General features: G+C 35.2%; 1 protein-coding gene across 1 annotated transcript in view; it reads right to left on the bottom strand.

Annotated features, from left to right (window-relative positions):
• Positions 1–22203, bottom strand: part of DNAH8 (dynein axonemal heavy chain 8) — a 137219-nt gene that overhangs the window by 5459 nt on the left and 109557 nt on the right. The window contains 9 exon segments of the mRNA XM_027801181.2: positions 3570–3730; positions 4106–4207; positions 4956–5072; positions 7137–7292; positions 9651–9803; positions 13698–13771; positions 14680–14882; positions 16739–16857; positions 19488–19609. Coding sequence (XP_027656982.2) covers positions 3570–3730; positions 4106–4207; positions 4956–5072; positions 7137–7292; positions 9651–9803; positions 13698–13771; positions 14680–14882; positions 16739–16857; positions 19488–19609 — 1207 coding nt within the window.

Raw genomic sequence — 22203 nt, 5'->3', positions numbered from 1 at the left:
TGCTGGCATTGCCTCCTTTTACCTTATAGGATCGGCTACATAAGGAACATACGGCATGCATCTGACACAGAATATAATTTTGCATGTCAGTTTTACTTTTCAACCTTCATACAACACCTGTCTCCTCCTACGACAATATACTTTGTCATACCTAATTATATAAGGCATGAACACAAGGATTGTGCTGCAGGATAGAACACATGAACTCCTAAAACATCAGAGTTTTGGGGACAGTATCATAAGACTTCAGAAGCAAGATACTGCAGCATTTCAACACACACTGTGAATGCAATTAGGAAGACTATACATCAGAAAAACAGAAGAAATCCTACTGGCAGTTTGCGTCTCAGAGGATACAATTTCTTCCTGTGAATGTAGGAGTGGTGGGGCTTTCGCAGTTTTTAATAACCCTTGACTTCAGACTCAGAACTCTCAAGCTTTTTTTTCTATTTATGATCCTATTTAATGAATGAGAAATTTATTCAAGACCACATATGAGCAGAAAGGTTGGATAAAATCAAATTTCTCTTGGACTCATGGCTTCATTCCTAATTTGGATGACAAACTGGTAGTTATAATCCTTACTCTGGGTCTTGTGATCTAACTACTAGTGATAAGAGACATGTGAACCTTCCTCTTCACACTGCAAATACTGTCCTTCCAATACCACTGTCAAACTATTCTATGTGGAAGGGGTAGATCCCGTGATTATAACAGCAATTAAATTATAAAATATTACAGAATTATAAAAATGGTATTTCCCCAAATCTAAACAAAAATAGAAACAATTTAAAATAGGCAATATGTAAACTTTGGGGAAAAACAGAGAACAATTTTTGAAAAATAACCAGAAAGGAGCAGAATCAAAGGTAAGTAATACTCCTTTCTTCAATGACACAAGCTAGAACTCTTCTGGAGAGGAGAAATTATTGCCTGAATCTTGTGTAAAGAAGCAAACATGAATAGCAACAGTAGTTTGAACAAGAAGAGTTTTATATAAAACCTCTTTTTTATTTAAAAAAAAAAGAATTTTAAATCAAAAATAGAAAAGACAAACATGCAACTCAATGTGTACATAATTAAAAATAATATTCCAGCATGGAAATGAAAAGAAAATAGAAACAAGAAATTTCATTCATGTAACAGTGACTGTACACAATGACTGTAAAAGACACTCTGAAACAAAATTTTTCTGGGCTTTGGAAAACCTGACTTTCCTTTACATTGCAAATAAAATGTTGAAGTATAGATGCAAATAATAACGAAAAAAAGATTGCACAGGTTTGTAGAGTAAAGGAAGTCTTGAGTAATGGTAAAGGAAGCTAAAGCAACATTAAATGAATCTCATTTACAGTGTCAATGTTGCCTAAAAGTAAGCATGTAAGGTAAAGCACTGTATACCTGTTTATATTGTTTTTTCCTGAAGCCCTATTGAAAAGCAACTTGTGTCATAAGAAGAAAAAGAGAAGGAATTTTCTGTGGATTTTTATTTGCTCCAGAAACTATTATTAAGAGTATTTTCTTACAGCATTTGGATTCAGCAACCTATTATAGTATGATAGCTGGAGTCTGTGCCATTAGGAATTTTCTGTATTCATAGTTAAAACTAAGAACAAATGCAGTTTGACCGAAGCATTACTCAGTATTGGGTAGAAAACAGCAATATCTATTGCAACATGCAGAACCTTACATTCACCAGAGGACAATGGGAGATTCTGCTCTATCTCCAGTTGGTTAATAACAGTTTGCTTTAGCTTTACAAAAATTCAGTTAGATTTAAGGCTTCAGTATGGAACCAATTGGAGAAGGGGTTTTGACAAGATGGTCAGGATATTCCTTGCCCGCTCAGGTGCCTGTTATCTATGTGCTTTAGCAGAGCCTATGATTCATATAGCAAGTTAAAACCAATTGCAGTGATTTCAGGTGTTAATCCCAGGTGGATGAAGTAGTGACATTCAGTGAAGTCTTATAGCTTCAATGGATCCAATTCAAAGGAACCAATGGATCGAGCTTTTGGCTGAACTGGTAAACTGTCCCACTAAACCAGTGAGAGATCTGTCTTGTCCTCAGTAATAGTAACATGGAGAGGTCCTGGCTGTCTCAGGGTTCCAATTCTAGCAGTTAGCTTTCTGCATACTCCAAGATTACTTGATAGGTTATTTTAAGGATAATTTGTATGCAACTTTTATATTGTATGCGATGCTAACCCATTTGGCGAGTGTGTCAAAGATGAAATTCAGACAGACACATGCATAGCTGCCTATAACAGACTGTGACATGGAAAAAAGCATGAAGATGTTGAACATTTCCCCCAAAACTCTAAAGAAATACCTACAAAAGAAAATCTCCAGGAAAAGGACTAAAGTAGAAGGAATATGCTGATGTACCAAGTAGAAGGAAGATTCAGTACTAGAGAGAAATGAAAGAGCTGTTCCAACTCACTGAAACTCACCCAGCACTGTTACCCTCGAGTTTTCTTTCTGTAAATCAGCCCTCCTACAAGCCTAATTTGGATCCAAATTATCTCTCTCTTCAGGACTTAGTTTTCTGTTAAATCTTGGCTGTGCTCTGATCACTTCTGGAAGGGAGGTCTTGCAGGTATCACAGAATGACTTGAAACAGAACCTACTCTTAAGTATATATTTACAATGGTAGGTGCTAGGCAGAACTGACAATAAAACTGTACTGTTCTCCCAGCATGCTTAGAATACTGGGATTTTGATATGGCATCAGACTCTGAAATCTGAGACTGAAAAATTTTGGGAAATTATTGTTTTGTTAAAAAATTTTAGAAGATACTAGGTTTCCACAGCAGCTGGGCACTTGAGTAACATCTGTTTTGTTTAAAAATACAAAAAGATAAGTTAACGAACAATGAATGTGGGCATAATGAAAATGCAATAATTCATTGCAGAATTATTAAGAACATCCATGAAAAAAAATATAATGATGATTCATATCCTTTCACAGGGCATATAACACCAGAAGGAAATAGAAGTCAACTGTTACATACATTGGAATGAAAAAGTGAATCAAGTCAAAGATAAAACTTTAAATGGAGATAGTACTTAGTGTGGTTGAAAAGCCTCTTTTAATAATGGAAATGGCAGGACTGATGCCAACAAAAGATTGTACTTACATCCAAAAGCATACTTGTAAACCAAATGACAATTCAGAGAATCATTTAACAAGTGTACACAGAAAAATAATATACTACTTGGATCAGAAGGCAGATATTATAAACTTTCTCTAGTTGCACTGTATAGAAGCTTGTATCATATCTTCATATAAAAGTTCTATAATGCTTTCAGATGTTAAAAAAAATAATCTAAAACCATGGGGACTAATAAGAATTCCAACTGCTTTAAAAGAATATGTAAAATGTAGCTGAAGATACTGCATTCATAACCATGTACATACATGTCAAGTGTTGCCATTCAATAGTGAAATTCACATGAACCCTAGCCTTCCTATGAAAAATATACTTTTCTTGAGTATTTCAGAGGGTTTTGTTTCCAAATAATAAAATAAAAGGTTTCTGTTTTCAATATGTGTTGGGACCTACTTACGTAATATCAGCATTGGGATGGAGACCAAAGACCTTTGGGCTGTCCACAGCAGGGAGTGACAGGATGCATTCAAAATACTCTTCCAAGGTTTTGCATGCTGGAATGTTATATCCAGTGTAAAAACAGAAGGCGCTGTCAAACATCTTTTCATTAAACCACAACTGTGAAAAATCCAGAGGAAAAACCCCACAATTACTTTGCTACATAGAGGTTTTTTAAGCTCATTTTTATTCTTAGGGAATAAAATATTTTGGCTACTATATTTAACTTTACTTGAATACACGAGTAAATCATTAAGAACTACATATTCTAAGTTTGACTTCCAGCTAACATTTTACTAATTGCTGATCCTCACTAAAAGGAAACGAAGGGGAAGAACCTCACTGCCAAAGAATGATGTTTTGAAAAAATCAGTTCACTCCGAGGAGTCTTCTAAACTGTGAAGACATGCATATTCAGCAGAAAGGAGGTCTTCGATTTTGTATTGCAGCTGCCAATAAAAAATTACAAATAACTGTATTTTCAAGGTCTCCTACCTTTACAAAGCAATTAAGAAGACGCTTATCAAAGTAATCTGTGACTTGGCCTCCATATTGTACTTCTCCAATCATGTAGTGTACTGTCTTCCATGATATCCCCTGGATGAAAGTAAAGCAAACGAGAGACTGTAGTTATACAAGAAGAAGGTATCCAGCCTGTAATTTCAACATCATCTGAAGCTCATAAGGCTCTGAAATTTAAGCTGCAAAGATCATTGTTGGAAGGAAAAAGTAACACTTTATTTCCAATGTATTTTGTGAGCTCAGCTCTACAATTCTACAGTAGTTGGGCTTGATCCCACTATTAGAAATATATCTTATTATTACTCGTGTGACCTAAAATTACTTTCAGCTGCTATTGCTTCTCCTATTTCTTTTTTTTGCCCCTCTCCCCCCCCCCCCCCCCCCCCGCACCGAGTTTCTCATCGTTCTTTATTGGCAAAATGCTGCTTTGTAAGGAATGGATATTCTATTACGTTATTCCCTGATAAATAACAGAAGACCAAATGGCATCCAAAGAGATATTTGATTGACTGTCAAACTCTGTAAATATTTTAGCTCCCTTTCCAAAACAGATATTCTATAGACCTGTCAATATTTTGGATATGGTACTGAAAAAACCAAGATTGAATGCAGAAGTTCTTAACTATTACATATTTTTACGTGGAGGATAGGCACCCAAAATATTTCAGCTTGACTCATACAGAGAATCTGAAACTTTGATCATTAGAAGCTGCACTGAAAGAACAGCAATGGATGCACTATTATAAATAGTAACAAAAGAAAAAAAAATTACAGATGCTATACAAAGCAATTAAATATACTGTATGCAAATTTTAGTATTCACCTTCTTGATGTCACATTCATCTAGGTGATTTTGTATAAACTGAACACTGGCTGTGAAGTCTGCCAAGTTAAATTCATAGGGAATATTCCAACCCAAAGGCCCAAACTTGCGTCGTTCCTTAGGAATACAATAAAAACCAAACATGTTTACGAAACAACATATAATTTTGTTTTATTATTAAAGTTCAATAATAGTAATAATAATAATAGTGGAGTAAAGAATTGAACTGAAGAAGAAAGGTAGCCTAGGAAACCGCTATGTGCCTCATACATATCAGTAATAAACAAACTTTTTTATTTACACCATCAGGGATAAATCAATGTCATCAGTCATAGGTTTGAAATGCCTCATGTCTGTATGGATGATCAGATTTCTATATTAATTAATTTAAAGATTTGCCAAATCTCTGCATTTTCAGCACATTCAACAATTCTGATTTCTATAGGTTTTCATTTTTTTCTACATATACTGCCTACTAATGACAGTTTCCATTTTTCAAGCTCCTGTATTGGTGCTCAGTTATCCAAAGGCTTCTAGGTTGCCCCTTTTGACTTATGGTTTCACTGTATTTTTTTAACACGTATTTTTCATAATTCACAACTTTATAATAAGGCTGCCACCACTACATTATTCAAATTTATTATTGCATACCCATTTGAAAATGAAATTATAATACTTGCAGTAACAGTAAAACAGTTGACTGTTAAAGAGAATATAATCTGAGATGAAACATTTGAAACCTCCCAAACTATTAGATTTCTTACAACTTGGTTTTAGCCACCTCAGTTACATCACTCAATGATTTTTTTTTTTTCAGAATGTAGAACAAACTAATCCAAGAAGTTAAGAATTAAATTGTTGAATACTGCTGACATTTATTAAATGAATAAACAGCATAATACTGACATTCTAAAATTAACTAAGTGATAACATATTTATTAGAGTTTAAATTACTGGTTCAATAATGACTGACAGTCTTTGCCATCTAATTAAGTAACATTTACGTGCCTTAGTTACAATATTTAAAAAGAACTAGAACTGAAAAAAAACTTCTCTTTTTCAAAATCAAGTATTGTTTATAAGCAGATGAGACAGCATTTACCAATAATACCCTGCAGAAAGGTATAATGATTTTCTGCCAAATTCTCTGAATTACTACTTAATCTATATTTATCATAGCAATCTTATCGCCAAAGGATGTTAGGAATTGGTCAGTTTAATGTCAGGGCAGCGTATATATATTGCTTGCTGATCGTAATCCATAAATAAATTTTCTGAACAGATGAATAGCTATAATAATTTTTAAAATTACTGATGGTTGAATAAACTTGGGTCTTCTAGTTTCACAAGAACAGTGTAATCCTGAGGCAGTGCACAGAACAACTCACTGTTTATAAAAAGGTAGAAGGAGGAAAATAATGCAGAATACCAGAATACTGTATCTTAATAGGGACCTCCAACAAATTGTCCTTCTCTCACCATCTTTGCAACACTGAAAATAGGAGTAGCTCAACAGACCCTAAGGCTTAAATGTATTCTGTAACTATTTTGACATTCTTGATCAAAAGGTGTATTCAGAGAGCTCAAAATGTTGATATTTATTGTGATCTTAAAACATATATCTTTAAAGTACAAGGTATCAATATCATTTTTCTCACTTTGGAATTAATGTAGAAAACACACTGACATAGATAAGATAAAAACAAGATGCTAAGTGAGAGAATTTTATTTAATTTTAGCATTCTAGAAAGTAGACAGCTACTCTAAGCTAGACATCTGGATTGCCTAAAATCAATGGACAGAAAGAGTGATATATCTCTAGAAAATAATTTGCTCTCTTATAGAGAGATAGCCAAGACAGATAAACTGATTTTTTCAGAGTGCCTCTCTTATTTCTATTGACTACAGAGAGAGATTTTTGCCCTTACACCAAATTACTATCTCTTGGACAGATAAAGTTAGGTGAGAAAGAAACTCATTCTAAATGTCCATAGTATGAAAATTGTGTAAAATTTATAAAACAATTACGAGAATAAGGAACCTTGCAGTACAGATTATAGAAATTAAAACTTCAGCCCTGCAACATTATGCTACAAGAAATATCAGAATGTATATTTCAGGAACCTCTGATAAAGTGACTGCATAAATTGTAACACTATTTGCAAACCTTATAAGAAATACCTGAACAGTAGAATGCAGGAAAGCTACAGTGTAAAGCAAAGGTTTCCACATGGGCATATTGCTAACATCTAACAGGTCTTGATTAATTCCAGAAAATGTTCTTTTCAATCCAGCACGTATACCCTGGGGAGGTTCATTTGTGAACTTTATAGAAATCTGTCATGTGAAAAAGATAAAGGAATTGAATTTGTTTACTGAAACAAAAGCAGCAACATACTAACGTCACAATTATTAGCTGTAAATAAAATGTAAATATCTGAAGCATTGTAGATACAAAGTTGATATGTATTTTTACTATAAACTGCATAAAAGGAGCACATAGTAGATTAGACCAACAAAAGATTTTGAACATAGAGCTTTAGTTCATGTTGGTCAGAACCATCACTGTCACTTGTCCATGGATCTAAGATTTTTCATCAACAACCTGGAAGCAGTTGCCATGCTTATCAGAACACATCATATGGCTCTCTACCCCTAATTCAATGATTGATGGAAAAGAGCTACCCAGAGTAGATGACAAAAACTCTGTTCTGTCTGGCCCCAGGATTTCCCAGTAAATAAAAAGAAATCTCACCTATCCTCAGCTCAGATCTATGTGTTCACAGTGGCTACTCTAGACCCTGTGGCTATGTCTGCAGCAGTAAATTAGATTTACAAGAGAATGTTCTTGACCCCTCTGGTCAGCAGGCATGGAATTCACACTTGTGGTAGTAAACTGCTACAGCCCCTTAGATTCATGCGAACTGCCTAATGGGAATAGTTGCTACAAAATTTTGGTTGTCAAACTATACCTGCACATTACTTGGGAGAGTGTTAGTTAACACAGGTTTTCATGTCAGAGAACTCCAGTGCTAGGTAACAATCATGGGGCACACGTGAATCTGTTAGTTCAGACACAGACTGGCCTTACCAGAATCTTTCCTTGAGACACTTTGGAATGCTGGAGAAAGCCAAATAAACAGTAAGTATTTTTCTACTCCAACAGTAAGCACTTGTCTGGTTGGCTTGGGTAACACGGCAGCATGCATTGAAAGGACAGCAAATGCCAGGCTGCTCGTGGGCTGAACTCAAGAGTGACTCTGAGCTGTTTCTACTTCTGAGACCCTTAACAGAAGGCATTAATGAACAAGTAATTCACCTGGCAGTTTTACTGTCTGCATATTTGTGGTAAAGAACTTCAAATATTTTTAAGGAATGACTTTTCAACTTCAGTCTCTCAAAATTATTTTTGGGCTCCAGAGCCCAAGCAAGCTGTCTCAGAGATGAGCTCATCTTCTGTAAGGACTTATCTGCACATGAACACACTAGAGTGTTGGACTGAATGGGAACACTTGCTAACCAGTCTTTCCACATTTCAAAGCATATCCTGTTCAGTGTTTGATGCGTGTTCTGGATTTAAAAAAAAGCAAATTATTCTCTCCTTTCCTCTGAGAAGGAGCTGACCTTTGATTTGTCAGTTATTCATTTTCTGGAATCCCTAAATATGTTAAGATTTTAACACATAATGTGACACTATAGACTGGCAAATCACGTGTGAAACATTTGAGATAAATGCAGTGAAGATTCATCTAGTGACCCGCTCAGTTCTCTATTCTCACTTTTAGCAAGCTGTACATTTATATACCTCACTATTCATAAACCCCCTGAAGATGTAGGGTGATTTAATTTTCTGTTGAGAGAATACAAAAGAACGTAGGTCCATACAGCTAGCTTTTTACACACCGTGGTTTTCCATGGCAATATAAATTTCTTAGCGAAGGTTGTCTCCTAGATTCATTCAAGAAAGGAACCCTTCCTCACCTTCACATCCTAGATATCAGGTATGGTATCTATTTTTATTTAGAAAGGAGGAGAACCAGTAAGATGACTTCCACTGTTTTTAAGAGGAAAGGGGTCTATGAACACAGAAGTGGCAACACACAGCTATTACACTAGATATTAACTAGCATTATGACCAGGTGTGAGAGTGCTAGGAAGCATCGTAAATGACTTAAATGCACTTTGTAAGAATTTAGGCAATTTTCCTGTTTTTTACCGATTTTACCGATGAAAAATGTCTCCTTGAGACCTACAGAACAACCATTTAGATTTTATCCAAATTGAAACAAGTTACTTCTTGGTAGATGATGTTCTTTGAGATGTGCTGTCCATGTATGTTCTGTCCCCTTTATCCTTTATTTCAGATAGGGAAATCTGGTGAAAGAGTCTAAGAGCAAGTTGTGGGCATTAATCTGTTCACAAGGCATCTGGCTGGGAAAAAAAGGGTATCAGGTAAAGCCTGATAGTTTTGATGCAAGTGTTTCTTATTAGTGTGAACTCACACATACGCAATGCATCTTTGAGAACTTCCAGTACTGGTAAGTAACCTTCCTGTTTAAAGTAATATTTGCATTGTAAGACAGGTTCATTTTTTCTTGAATTCTAAGGTTTCCCCCCCATTTATTTAATTTCTGTTTTCACACTTAATTCAAATAATTTTGATGGCATGAGGTACCAGAGTGAATTTGAGCAAACCTGTAGCAGTGTAATTGGGAATTTAGGATGTGGTTCAGTAGTTATCCAAACTCGAAACGTCTCATCCTGTATCTCAGCAGTAAGAAGCATCTTTAGTAGTTCGTCCATGAAATCCAGTCCAAGATGACAATTCTGAAGTAACACCCAGCCTCCCTAAATAAGAATATAGACTATTACCATATACAATTTAGAACAAGTTATTCATGGTGCTAAAACCAACTGTCTATATTTAGAAGCACATTTGGTCTTGCAAGTAATTATTCTTTGTTTGGTTGGGTTTTGTTTTGTTTTTTACTTTTGATCTGTTCCTGAATATGTATTATCATTTGATTTGGTATGATATTGGCACAGTTAAAGCAAATAGGAAAAGATAGTGCAAAAGTTATTTCCACATCTGATTGTTCTCGTTGAAAATAACCAGAACCACTATTCTAAGCAAAGTATCAGTGCTACCTAGTGGCAAAAAGAAGTAATTCCTGTCCTCTCCCAGCAAAACACCAGTGATGAGCAATCCTGCCATCAGATCCAAAAGAATGTGAGTGGAAAAGTAACAGCTGAAATCTAAGAAACACATCTTTTTTAAAACTTCGTAATAACATAATCTGAAGTAAGTGTAAAGAGATAGCAACAAGACTCTAAAACTTTTCAACTGCAATTCATTTATCTGCAATAAATCCAATTGCATGAAATTCAACCTCCACGTATTAATCTTGATCTTATTCAACTCTCATATTGCATGAAAGCTCTATTTTTATTATTATCTCTCTGCAATTCTTCTTATGAAATTAAATTCAATCAGCTTTTGTGGCATCACTTTAGAAGCCTGATGAATCAGAAGCCTGATATTAAAATGGGACATTATTTAATCAGCTCTAAACAGTGATGTGTGGATTTCATTACAGCTTATAATTTCATTTTGGCAATTTTGTTTTAGCTCATTTAAAAAGGAATAAATAACATTTAGCCACAAAATACAATTGAAATATTTATGGTGAATTGATGGATATTAAAAAAAAAGATTAAATGAAGGCATATTTTTCCTTCTTTTATGGGGATTCACTTTTTAAAGGAAGATCTTTAATCAACTTGTCACATTTCCGAATGGATCAGGGTCAGTTTTTGAAATTTATCTATCTGTAACAAGCACAGCAGTTTTAATCATATTATATACTTTTGGCCAGAGGTAGGAAAAAACCCCATGTATTTGTCTTCATATTCACTAATTCTGTTTTGTTCTTTCAAATGTGATGTTCACATATCCCTCTCTCTGTAAAACATGTGCACCACCAAGTCATTTAGTTCAGAAATTATTACTAGTAGCTCTCCTGGAGTGCTGGTTTTGAGTATCCTTCTGCTTTTAATTAAGGGCAAAAGAAAGGCAGGGATGCCCCAGTTTTCACCATTACAATGAACTGGAAGTTGATGATGACCATTCTAGATATACAAACACAAAGAAGTATGAGATACACATGCATTTGCACATCATTAAAAAAACCGTCTTCTCTAAAGGGATTTCTTTTTTCTCTTTTTTCAAAGTGGTGTACATCTATATTCCAGTACTGTCACAACATTTGGTAAGATTTGAGAGGTTACTGGGATCCAATATAGAGAACTTCCACAACCAAGGCTGCATTACCTAGAGAACCTTGGATTGTACAGTAGAAAGTGTGCAGTAAAGGCCATATGCAAGTATTATATGTCCATAATAGAAAACAACAAATGAAGAAGACTATACTATGGTCAGATGAATTAATATCATCTGAAAAGATTTTATTTTTGCCTCAAATGAAGTTATTTTACAGATAGAATGCAATGATCTAGTTGAAGATGTCCCTGCTCATTGCAGGATGGGTTGGACTTGATGATCTTGAAAGTCTTTTCCAACCTAAATTATTCTATGATCATAGAACGATTCTATGAATAGAATCATAGAATCATTTGGGTTGGAAGGGGCCTTAAAAGGTCATCTTGTCCAACCATGAACCTAGGACTGCTAAGTCAACCACTAAACCATGTCCCTAAGCATTGCATCTATGTGGTTTTTAAACACCTCCAGGGATGGTGAACCCACCACCTCCCTGGGCAGCCTGATCCAGTGCTTCACCACCCTTTCAGTGAAAAACATCTTCCTAATAACCAAGCTACATATCCCCTGATGCAACTTGAGGCCACTTCCTCTTGTCCTATCGCTTGTTACCTGGGAGAAGAGACTGACCCCTCCCCTGCACCCACAACCTCCTTTCAGGTAGGTGTAGAGAGAAATAAGGTCCCTCCCCAGCTGCCTCCTCCCTTCATGCCAAACACCCCCAGTTCTCTCAGCTGCTTCTCATAAGATTTGTGCTCCAGACCCATCACCAGCTTCAGTGCTCACCTCTGGACATGCTCCAGCATCTCAACATCCCTCTTGATGTGAAGGTCCCAAAACTGAACACAGATGTGGCCTCATCAGTGCCGAGTACAGGGGGACAATGATTCTATAATACAGTTGGAATTCCTTGAACCGATACCCTGACCTTTTCTCTTTTCTGTATGAAAGGCAAGAGGTCCTGAAAAGGCTCTGAAGCACTTCAGTCTATCAGATTAAGACAACAGGACTTTGTAGAGGTCTAAAGAAGCATTTCCTCATCCCATTATGATTAAACATTGGAGAATCAAGTGACAAATGTTTAGTTCAGATGGAAATCTGAAGTGATCTTGATCATGGACCTGCAACAGTCTCAAAAGTACATTTGTTCTTGCAGAGTGTTCTGTGTTGCGATCTCATTTTCACCATTTGTGCTTCCAGAACCCTAATGGGTGAGGACGGAGACCCAGGAAATCTAATGAATGTCACATATTCTGAGGAGTTTTTACCTTCATAACGAATCCATCTTTAGCTTTTTATCTAATTTTTGATGAATACTCCCACTGTGGGTATGAAAGCATATACTGCTTAACAAATAGGTAATAGGGTACCAATTAAACTTTTACTGAACACAAGTCAGTTCAGGTTGTTTCTTTAGTTGATATATTAAGTATATAATAATAATTATTATTATATACACAAGCAGTGCTGTACTCCTGGTTTAGTAAGGACTAACTGTTGGTAATGGTCATGTCACAAATGTGTTTCATTTATCAATATAGTACTTGCAGTCTTCTGCTCTCTGTTAGTGGAGATATTCTAGGCATTCAGAATATTGGCATAAAACTAATCCCTGAATATTTTGAGTTTACAGGCAACTATGGCTGTATGTCCTTATTTGCAACATTGTCCACAACTCTTTGAAAGTGTTCAGCTCACCAGACTGTGTTACCTTCACACTGTAACTTTTATATTGTATCTGATGCTTCAGTTGCCATCTTTCTGTGGCTACTCCTTAGACTTCTCATGTTTTTACTGTTTGAGAATATAATCTGCCATAACAAAGTACAGCAAAGTACTTCAAAGAAAAATTCTTAAAATATTGTTTAGCAATTCTTAGACATCCTTGGGACTCAAAGCCAAAAGGACTGGCAATTAAAGAAACAAAGAATGGAAAACAGTTGCTGGTGAGCAAGGGGCCCTCTCATTAGCACAGATGTGAGGGAAACGTGAGGTGGTATTAGGAGCCAGCACATCCTTCCCTATCTACAGCTTTCAGCTATGTGTGTACTCACCATTTTAATATACTAAACTATGTAACATCTAGGTAGCTCTCATAGGGGAAGTGGGTGGGGAGGGGGGAAGATTTCCAGCAGAGTTGAGATCTTCAAGTCCTGCAGGACAGAACTAGGCCAAGATGTCCTTTTACCCTTGGTTAACAGCATAGTGAAAAGAATGGAATGTGCTACCTTTGAAAAGCTGCTTAATATCACTGCTGCCAGGAATATTGACTTGGACTCCACAAGCACATAAATATCCCACAGGGGAATGTTTTTAAGTTCAGACACTCAAGGAGACTTGTTTACCCTGAGATATGCCTGATGGTATGGTGAAAATGCAAAATATTAAAGATGGCATGCAAAAGAGGCGTAAAAGAATAATAGAATATAAAATCAACTTATATTGCTATGATTTTTTCTCACCTGTTGCATTGATATCTTTATGAATTTGTGTGCATGAACTTCTTGTCCTTGACCCATAGAGATGGTCCTGCATTCTACAACATATTTAACAGTATATAATGAACTTACATTCTTGAGAAAAAGAATTCCAATTCAGTCTAAAACCCAGTGATATAAATACAGCACAATTAAGTATATTTTATTCCAGAAATATATACTTAAAGTAGAATCCCTTCACCGTCATATGATATTACTAAGTATAAATTTTCTAAACGTTGAAACGCTGTAAAAAAAGCATTAAAATACAATATTTACAGTGTTTTTAGGAGTGAAAGACTATGACTAATGTTATTGCCAATGGGAATTTTTGCCAAGTAAGCCACAGCATTTGAAATACAAACCTAGTTGTTGGGTTTTTTTTACGTGTAGATAACACAACTACATAAATGAGCACAACGCTTAATTGTAAAATTGCATTTGTAACATATTAATGTGAGTAACATCATGAATATATAAATCTACTTCCAACTCTGTATGCACATCTTTTCAAAGTTTCCATATAACACAGACATAAAATCTAGATTATATAAATGCAGATCTTGTGGGTATTTTTTGTTACAAAGTAATATTTTAAGCAGATTGCTGATTTTTACATTACCTTCAGTTAAGAGTTAAAACAAGAAAACAGTATTGTCACCATGCCAGAATAAAAAAAAAAAATAATTGTCTTAGAGATAAGCATTAAAAAAATATAATCACTGGGATGGATGATAACAATTTATAAAAAAGGAACTGAAAACATACTGTCCAACGGTAACAGAATGATTCTCAGAATACCATCTCTTATTTAAAATATTATTTTATGTCTAAGATGATAGTTCAGGTACAAACAATAGTGCAACAGAATTTAAGAAATACTTTTCAGAAAAAAAATAAATCTCTGAAATCAGTTACATTACTCTTCTGTATCTTAACACAAGGCAACGAAGAATTACTTTCATACCCAATTTCAGCTTCCTAGCCAAGGAATCAATCTGAAACGTTGGGTCAGATCCCATAGACAAGAAACAGATGAGAGGTGTTCGTGTGTCACTTTCTTCCCAAGTTTTTTCCAAATTCAAAATGACTGGTTCAGTATATTTCTCATCCAAGGAATTTGCAATATATTTCCTGGCTTGGGAAAGCATTCGGTCTGGACACCAAGACCTAGAAGTTAAAATATATACTAAGATACAAATTCACTGCCTCTTCCTGTTGAAAGATCAGAATTATATTAGAAATTCCATTTTTATCAATAGAGATTTTTGCTTCATAATACGCATATACACACACACACAAATATATATGTGTGAGTTTGTAGGTTGTCTTTACAGATGTAATAACAGACAGAGCTGGTAGTCCTTTCAATACTTTTCAGTTACTTACAATTTAAAGTAAACTATTTGCACTGAAATTTTCTGTTCTGGGTACCTTTACCAGGTTGGGTCATTTTTAATTTTAAACAGAGCTTTTGTATCTGAGAACACAAGTAGCAAAATGTAACATTATTTTTGCCCTTTAGTGAAATTCTGCAGATGTTTCATTGCGTCTGTTAGTCTTTTAGGGTACAGGCTGAACTCTCTTGCACTGAATTGCATTTGTGTTGGGGATGAGTTGTTATTTTTCCCATGGAAAAAAAAATCCCAAACAACTACTTTTGGATAAAGTTATGACCTTTCAAAACTTCATTTATAGGCATATTATTTAAATGTTTAGGACTTAGATGCTCCCCTCCCCTTTCAGGGTGCATAGCCTATGACAATACAGTACTACTTCCATCAGATTCTGGCTTTTTTTACTGCACAGGTTGAATCTGCTCCAAAGACAAATCATGGTCAAGTAATTAATGTTGTTGGGTTTTTTGTAGTGTCTCTGATTTATTTGTTGCAGGACTTGGAAAGTATACAATGAATGTAGGAAGATATGATCTCATGCATCAGGCAGTTGAATACTGCTTTGGGGAAATCCATTCTATCCCAAGCCCTGCCACAGAGATCCTAGCTAGTGCAATAAAATAATTTATACCACACTTTTCACAGGGGGCTTTTTGTGCTGGTTTTGGCTGGGATAGAGTTAATTTTCTTCATAGTGGCTAGTATGGGGCTATGTTTTGGATCTGTGCTGAAAACACTATTGATAATACAGAGATGTTTTCGTTACTGCTGAGCAGTGCTTACACAGCCAGGGGCTTTTCTGCTCTCACACCACCCAACCAGTGACTCATCTGGGGGTGCACAAAAAGTTGGGATGGGACAAAGCCAGGACAGCTGACCCCAAAGGACCAAAGAGATACTCTATACCATATGACACCATTCTCAGCCTATAAAGCTCTGGGGAAGGAGGAGGAAGGTGTGGACACTTGAAAATATGACGTTTGTCTTCCCAAGCCACCATTAAACATGATGGAGCCCTGCTTTCCTGGAGATGGCTGAACACCTTCCTGCTGATGGGAAGTAGTGATAGATTTCCTTGTTTTTATTTGCTTGTGTACATGGCTTTTGCTTTACTTCTTAAACCGTCTTTATCTCAACACACTAGTTTTCGTACTTTTCCAGTTCTCTCCCCTATGCAATCAGGGGAGTGAGCCAGTGGCTGCATGGGGCTGAGTTGCCAGCTGGGGTTAAACCATGGCACTTTTGAATACCTGTTTTGCATTATCTTTTTTTTTTTAAATTAAAGTTATTTAAAATAACTCATTTTAAAAGATTTTTTTAAAAATAATTTTGAAAACAATCTGAACTATTCTGTATTTTTAGTGTTTTTTTGGAGGAGGCTGCAATGTGGTTCCCAGTTTCCATTTGCCATGACATAAGAGCAAAGCTATAAAAAATGGTTTTTTTAGATTCCTCAGAGTTTAACTCTGAAGTGAGCAAATTAAGTCATATTTCATGTGAGTGAATTAAATATATCATGTCACCCAGAAACTAATTTTAAATTATGCTATTATCATAATAGCATACTGATAGACTGAGACACATGATGGAACCAAGTATGTTATTTCCCAAATTTCTGAAGATGCTCACCTGATGAGTAAAAGCTTGCGAAAGGTATCAAGTGAACCATTGTATCCATCAGGTATAATTTCTTCCTCAGGAGCCTCCGTATCAAACCAACGTTTCCATCCCTTTTCATTATGGTCTATCTAAATTTATTACATTAACACACATATAAATATATTTCAGTTGTAGTAAAATCCTGTTGTAAATGTATATTTTAATGACAGTCTGTTATTAAATTAGGATATATTACAAGTAACATTAAGAATCTACAGCATTTAAGACATATGCCATGTGAATTGCTATTAGGATATGACAACCAGAAATTTTAGTACTAAGATGCAGGCTCTTAAGCTAATCAGTTATCCATGGATTCCCCTCCCAAACACATGAAGCTACTGAAGAAAAATCAGTCATTAGCAGAAGGATTCTATACTACAAAAGGAACATACTGTGATAAATTTATTCCCTCTGATCACAAAGTACCAAGAGGAATAGAAAAATCTGTACCAGTACTGTCCAGCCAGCCAAAGAATAACAAAATTAAAAATAATAGACTCTAGTAAGCTTTTGACTTGAGAAAGAATAAATCTGACCACAAATATAATTATTTAGGCATCTCTTAGAATCCATGACCTAAGACAAGAAGGGATATTGGTGGACAGAACATAGTGAAAATTGCGATGCAGTTGAACCTTCTATGCAGTGACAGATCGATTCAACTACCGCAATATTCTGAGATCACTGGAAAGAGAACAAGGAGCACACCGATACCACCTGTTCTGAAATACAGTCCCACCAAGGAGCTCTGTCCAGGTGACTGACTTGGTTTCAAATAGATGTAGTTTCAGAACAATGTACGCCAAGAATGGACTGGTAGAGGACTGAGAAATGAACATACAGGGACCTCTTCCAACCATATATTTCCTATAATGAAACTCATTCCAAGAGTTTCCTTATAAAACTTTCCTTATTAAACACCAAATACTCCTTTCTGAACTATAAACCAAGTTTGACAAAATAATATTACTTTATAAGCAAATAGCTGAGTTCTACATTAACTGACATCAACCTGAGCAGATGCTAGGAGAGTATTCAGAGGAGGTACCTTCCCAAAGCTAAGCCACAGCCAGAGATAGATTACTGAGCTAAAGGATCTTTTGTTGACTCAGTAAAACCATTAAGCTTTCGTTACATATTTCTTTGTACCATCTGTCACTCAAGCACAGCTGGAAGTAATAATATTGTGAAAAGTAACAGTGTCATCTAAATATTTAAAGAGGAATATGCCCTTGTTAAATTAAGTTAGGCATCTGGGACCAGAGGACTTAATGTTTAGAGAAAAAAAAATTGTAACAGGCAAAAAAAGAAAAACACAGGCAATCTCTTGAGAACTGGGCATACCATTTGCAAGCTTTTTTTTTTTCTTACTTTAAATAATTATCTGTTTCTATCTAAGTAAATAATGAAACAGTTGTATGTAATATGATGAGCCAAATAGAATGGCATATCTAATGGAGGCAAATAAGTAATAAAAAGATGTTATTTCCATTTTTTATTGTAACCTAGTTGGCACTCTCCCAGATTCCATCTCTATCTATTACTAAAACCAACTAATTGTCACTTCAACTTGTAAATATATGGCAATTTTAAGTTAGTGCTAAAAGATTCATAAAAAGAGAGGCCTTTTGGGTAACATAATCTCCTAAGTATTTTGGAGTCTCAAATTTTGTTTGCACCAACTCTAGAAAAGCTCTATAACAGCCCCATTACAATCTACAAATTAAAAGGAAAAATACATAATTCATAACCTCATGGTTAAATTTAAATAATATTAGCAAGTGTACAGTGGCATTTTGAGTTCTTGTGTCCTAACACCCCAGAGTGAAGACCTAACTAGAATTCTTCCAACTTTGTCCTAACTCAATATTCTGGTTTGATACCTGCAGGAACCAAAACCTGGAGGGAATGGGCTGGTATGTATCCAGATCTTGCCTTGATGCAGAGTTAGAAAACAGCCAGGACCACTTCCAGACACACCCTTTAGATAAAATCTCTGCTACCCTTCAGGACACTAAATGCCATCACAAAAGGGACTTGGCTGACCAATGCTGTAACCACAAGAACTTAGTGTCCTGGCTATCAGCCTGATTAACAAGGAGTGGTTAGGAGGTACAGAAAAAGAAATGCTTAGGGAGTGTTTAACTACACCAGCAAAGAGATAAATTTACCAATGTAAACATGGCACAAGCCTATGTACATACAAGTTCATGTATATGCCAATAAAATAAATTGTATTTGTGTAGCTAGTTCATCATACCTTAATTAATCTTGTAATGGAAATGAGTATTTAAAACCAAACAGCAAACAATTTGTTTGTAAAATTGTCAGACTCAAGACAAAACATTGTAATTTAAAACCTGACACTCATAGATTAACTTTCTGAGCCTTTTTGATACCTCTACTTTTTTATGCTTTCTCCTTATTTCTGTCTCTCTGTCACTGACTTCCTTTCTTGCTAGTTCTTTGCTCCTGTTCTCTTTCTATCACAATGACTAGAATACAAAATACAATAAAGCAGATAAAAAAATATAGAGCAAATAAATATACCCCCATTCATGACACTTAATTGTTCATTTCTATGCCTTTAGTCTGTATTGTCTCTGGCCTTGTTCTTAAGTACACCTCTCATGCATTCCACAGGTAAAATATGGGAGCACAATTATGATTGGGAAACTGGTTATTAACATTAAAAAGATAATTTAGTAGATATCACCTGATTCAAAATTTCTGCAAACTGTGGAAGTTTGCTCAATTCCACTAGGTTTAGCCACCTCATGTCAAGAATCCAGTGGAATGGTTTGGGTGGGCAAGCCTGTAGATCCAGTGCTGCACCTCCTGTAGATGAAAACATTCAGATAAAATACACATGACATTCCAGGGGTCAAGATATATTTGATATTTCTTTTTAAATTATGTTTTCTTGGCCATATAATTTTCATTGGGTAGTAATTGCACTCCTGTGTGCTTTGCATTTGTTTCGTAAGATCATAGGATAATTTAGTCTGGAAGAGACCTCAGGAGGTCTCTAGTCCAACCTGTTCAAAGTAGGGTCAGTTATGAGGTAAAACCAGGTCTTATCCTGTCTGGTCTTGAAAACCTCCAAGGATGGAGACTGTACAACCTTTCTAGACCATATATTGTAATGTTTGTTTGTCCTCATAATGAAAAAAATCCCATTACATCCATGTTGAACCTGTATTTTTTTCAGTTTATTTCTGTTGTCTCATCTTCCTACTGCATGCCACTATGAAGAGCCAGGTTAATGGCCTTTTCACAGGTTTTAAAATACTATGATTGGGTCTCCTGTAAGCCTTCTGTTCACCAAGCTGAACAAGCCCAGTTCTCTCAGCCTCTCATCTTAAATCATGTGCTTCATATAGTTAGTTTGTTTTAAGTTTTTACAATGATATTGATTATATTGGAAGTAAGGAAAATTCTTTAAGATTTTTTTCCTTTTCATCTGTGCTGATAATACAGCAAAGATAATTTTGTATTTATCTGAAAGATAAAAATATTCCTCTGAAGGCCCTCCCTTAGACAGTCTATGTTTTATCCCAGTATTCCTAAAAAGAAAAGAAATTGAAAAGAAAGACTTATTTTCTCAACTGCAAACTTCTACCTCTTCTCTAATGAAATGCATAATTTACAATATCTCAAGAATGTGACACGCATTAGCAAAGTAATCTCCTGGGATCACTGGAATAAAAGACCAAATACATCAAGAGAAGAAAGAACCTCTCTGGACTGATGGAATTAATCAGTCAATCCTAGAACAGCCCAACAAGTGCAAATCATTTTAAATAGCATATATAAGGCCATATAGCCAGTAGATAATACACGTGTTTCACATGCTCAGATATGCAATTGAAGAGGAAATACAAAGGAACACCTCTGGGATAAGAGTGCAATCCAATTTTAAACAGACTGACTTTTAACTTTTTATCATAATTTCCTTCTTGTAGTTGCCTCTTCCCCAGTCCTCCACAAATTAATTAATAGCACTTGTTGGGAAAAGGTGTTGTACCAGTCATCTGCAGAACCGAGATCATTTATTCATTTAGGTCATTGGTATAATGAATTTCAAGAACTTGTTACAAACTGGCAAGAAAACCACTTTGGAATAACTACTACTATTTTTAAGTACTTGTATGTATCTGAGCATGTATGTGTGTGTGTACTTACTCCTTACATTTATGAGCTGTAATTATTTCAATACTTTCAAATTATACATACATGCTTACCAAAAAATACATACATAAAGATGTAGTTCCATTTCTATTAATTTATTAAGAGTTTCACAAACTGTGTCTAATTGTTGCATACAATATCAAGAGGGAGTTTATTCCATAGAATATCAAGAGGTTTTAACAAAGAGATCTTTCTTCTTATTCTGCACCCACCTTATCCTCAAATTCTCTACAAAGATGTAGAGAAAATGAATCATGAAACAAAGAAGGAAAAGAAGACAAACTTACCATTGGAGTGAAAAGGAGATTAGAATATTAATGTATTAAGTAAAGAACAAATTTTGTTATTTAAGAAATTACTGGGAAAACATTATACATAGTATTTTTGATGCAGCTAAAGAACTAAGACTTTAAAGTTCTAACATATTATAGGGAAGAGTTTATGGTGCTGCAAATGCTGTTATGCAACAAGTTCTTTCTTATTTTCTGAAGCCTATTCTGCTTATATTATAGACTTTACAGGGAAGGATTTTATTTTTTGAGATGTTTTCTTGCAGGCTTCTGGGATGCAAGAATTTTATTTATATTATCAGTGATGATTCCAGGAAACAGCAGGTTTTCTTCTTTTAAAAGAATTAACACATGATTTAGAAATACTAGCTATTTTCCTAGCTACTTAAATATCCTTAGGTAGAAACACAAGAATCACTATGTTGAATCTGGATATTAGTAGGCCAATGGGAACAATTAACTTCAAAAGAAAGCAAAAGCTTCAGTGAGTGGGCAGTAAACATCTTAGATTTGGCTTTTGGGGAAATTTTTAAACTTTAATTTTTGAGGCATACTTATTAAATGAAGAATGAGAATTACAAAAGTATAAACAATGTATTTGTCATTGTAATACTTGATATTAATGCTGTTAATATGCATACCTAATCTTCTGATAAATCCTGCTAAGTTCTTACGGTTAGTCATTTGTTATGTTAATGAGTTAAATATGCAATGCCTGAAGTCTTTCGTTAGTTTTCATTTTGCCATTCACAGGCATATATTATAAGTTCCAGCATCTAGAAAAATTTGTGCATTGCTTTCCTCCACATATGGACATTGTTAAGGTTTCCTTCAAGCATACTCTTGAAGTGTCTTTGGTGTTAGGACATATAGTTTGAAATAACTGCCTGGGTTGCATGTATGGAAGCCAGAACTTCCTCTTAGTCTCTGCAAACTGAAATAATGGAAATC

This window comes from Falco cherrug, chromosome 13 (assembly GCF_023634085.1).
Source record: "Falco cherrug isolate bFalChe1 chromosome 13, bFalChe1.pri, whole genome shotgun sequence".
NCBI classification, from domain to species: domain Eukaryota; kingdom Metazoa; phylum Chordata; class Aves; order Falconiformes; family Falconidae; genus Falco; species Falco cherrug.
This window is presented reverse-complemented; position numbering and strand designations above follow the sequence as displayed.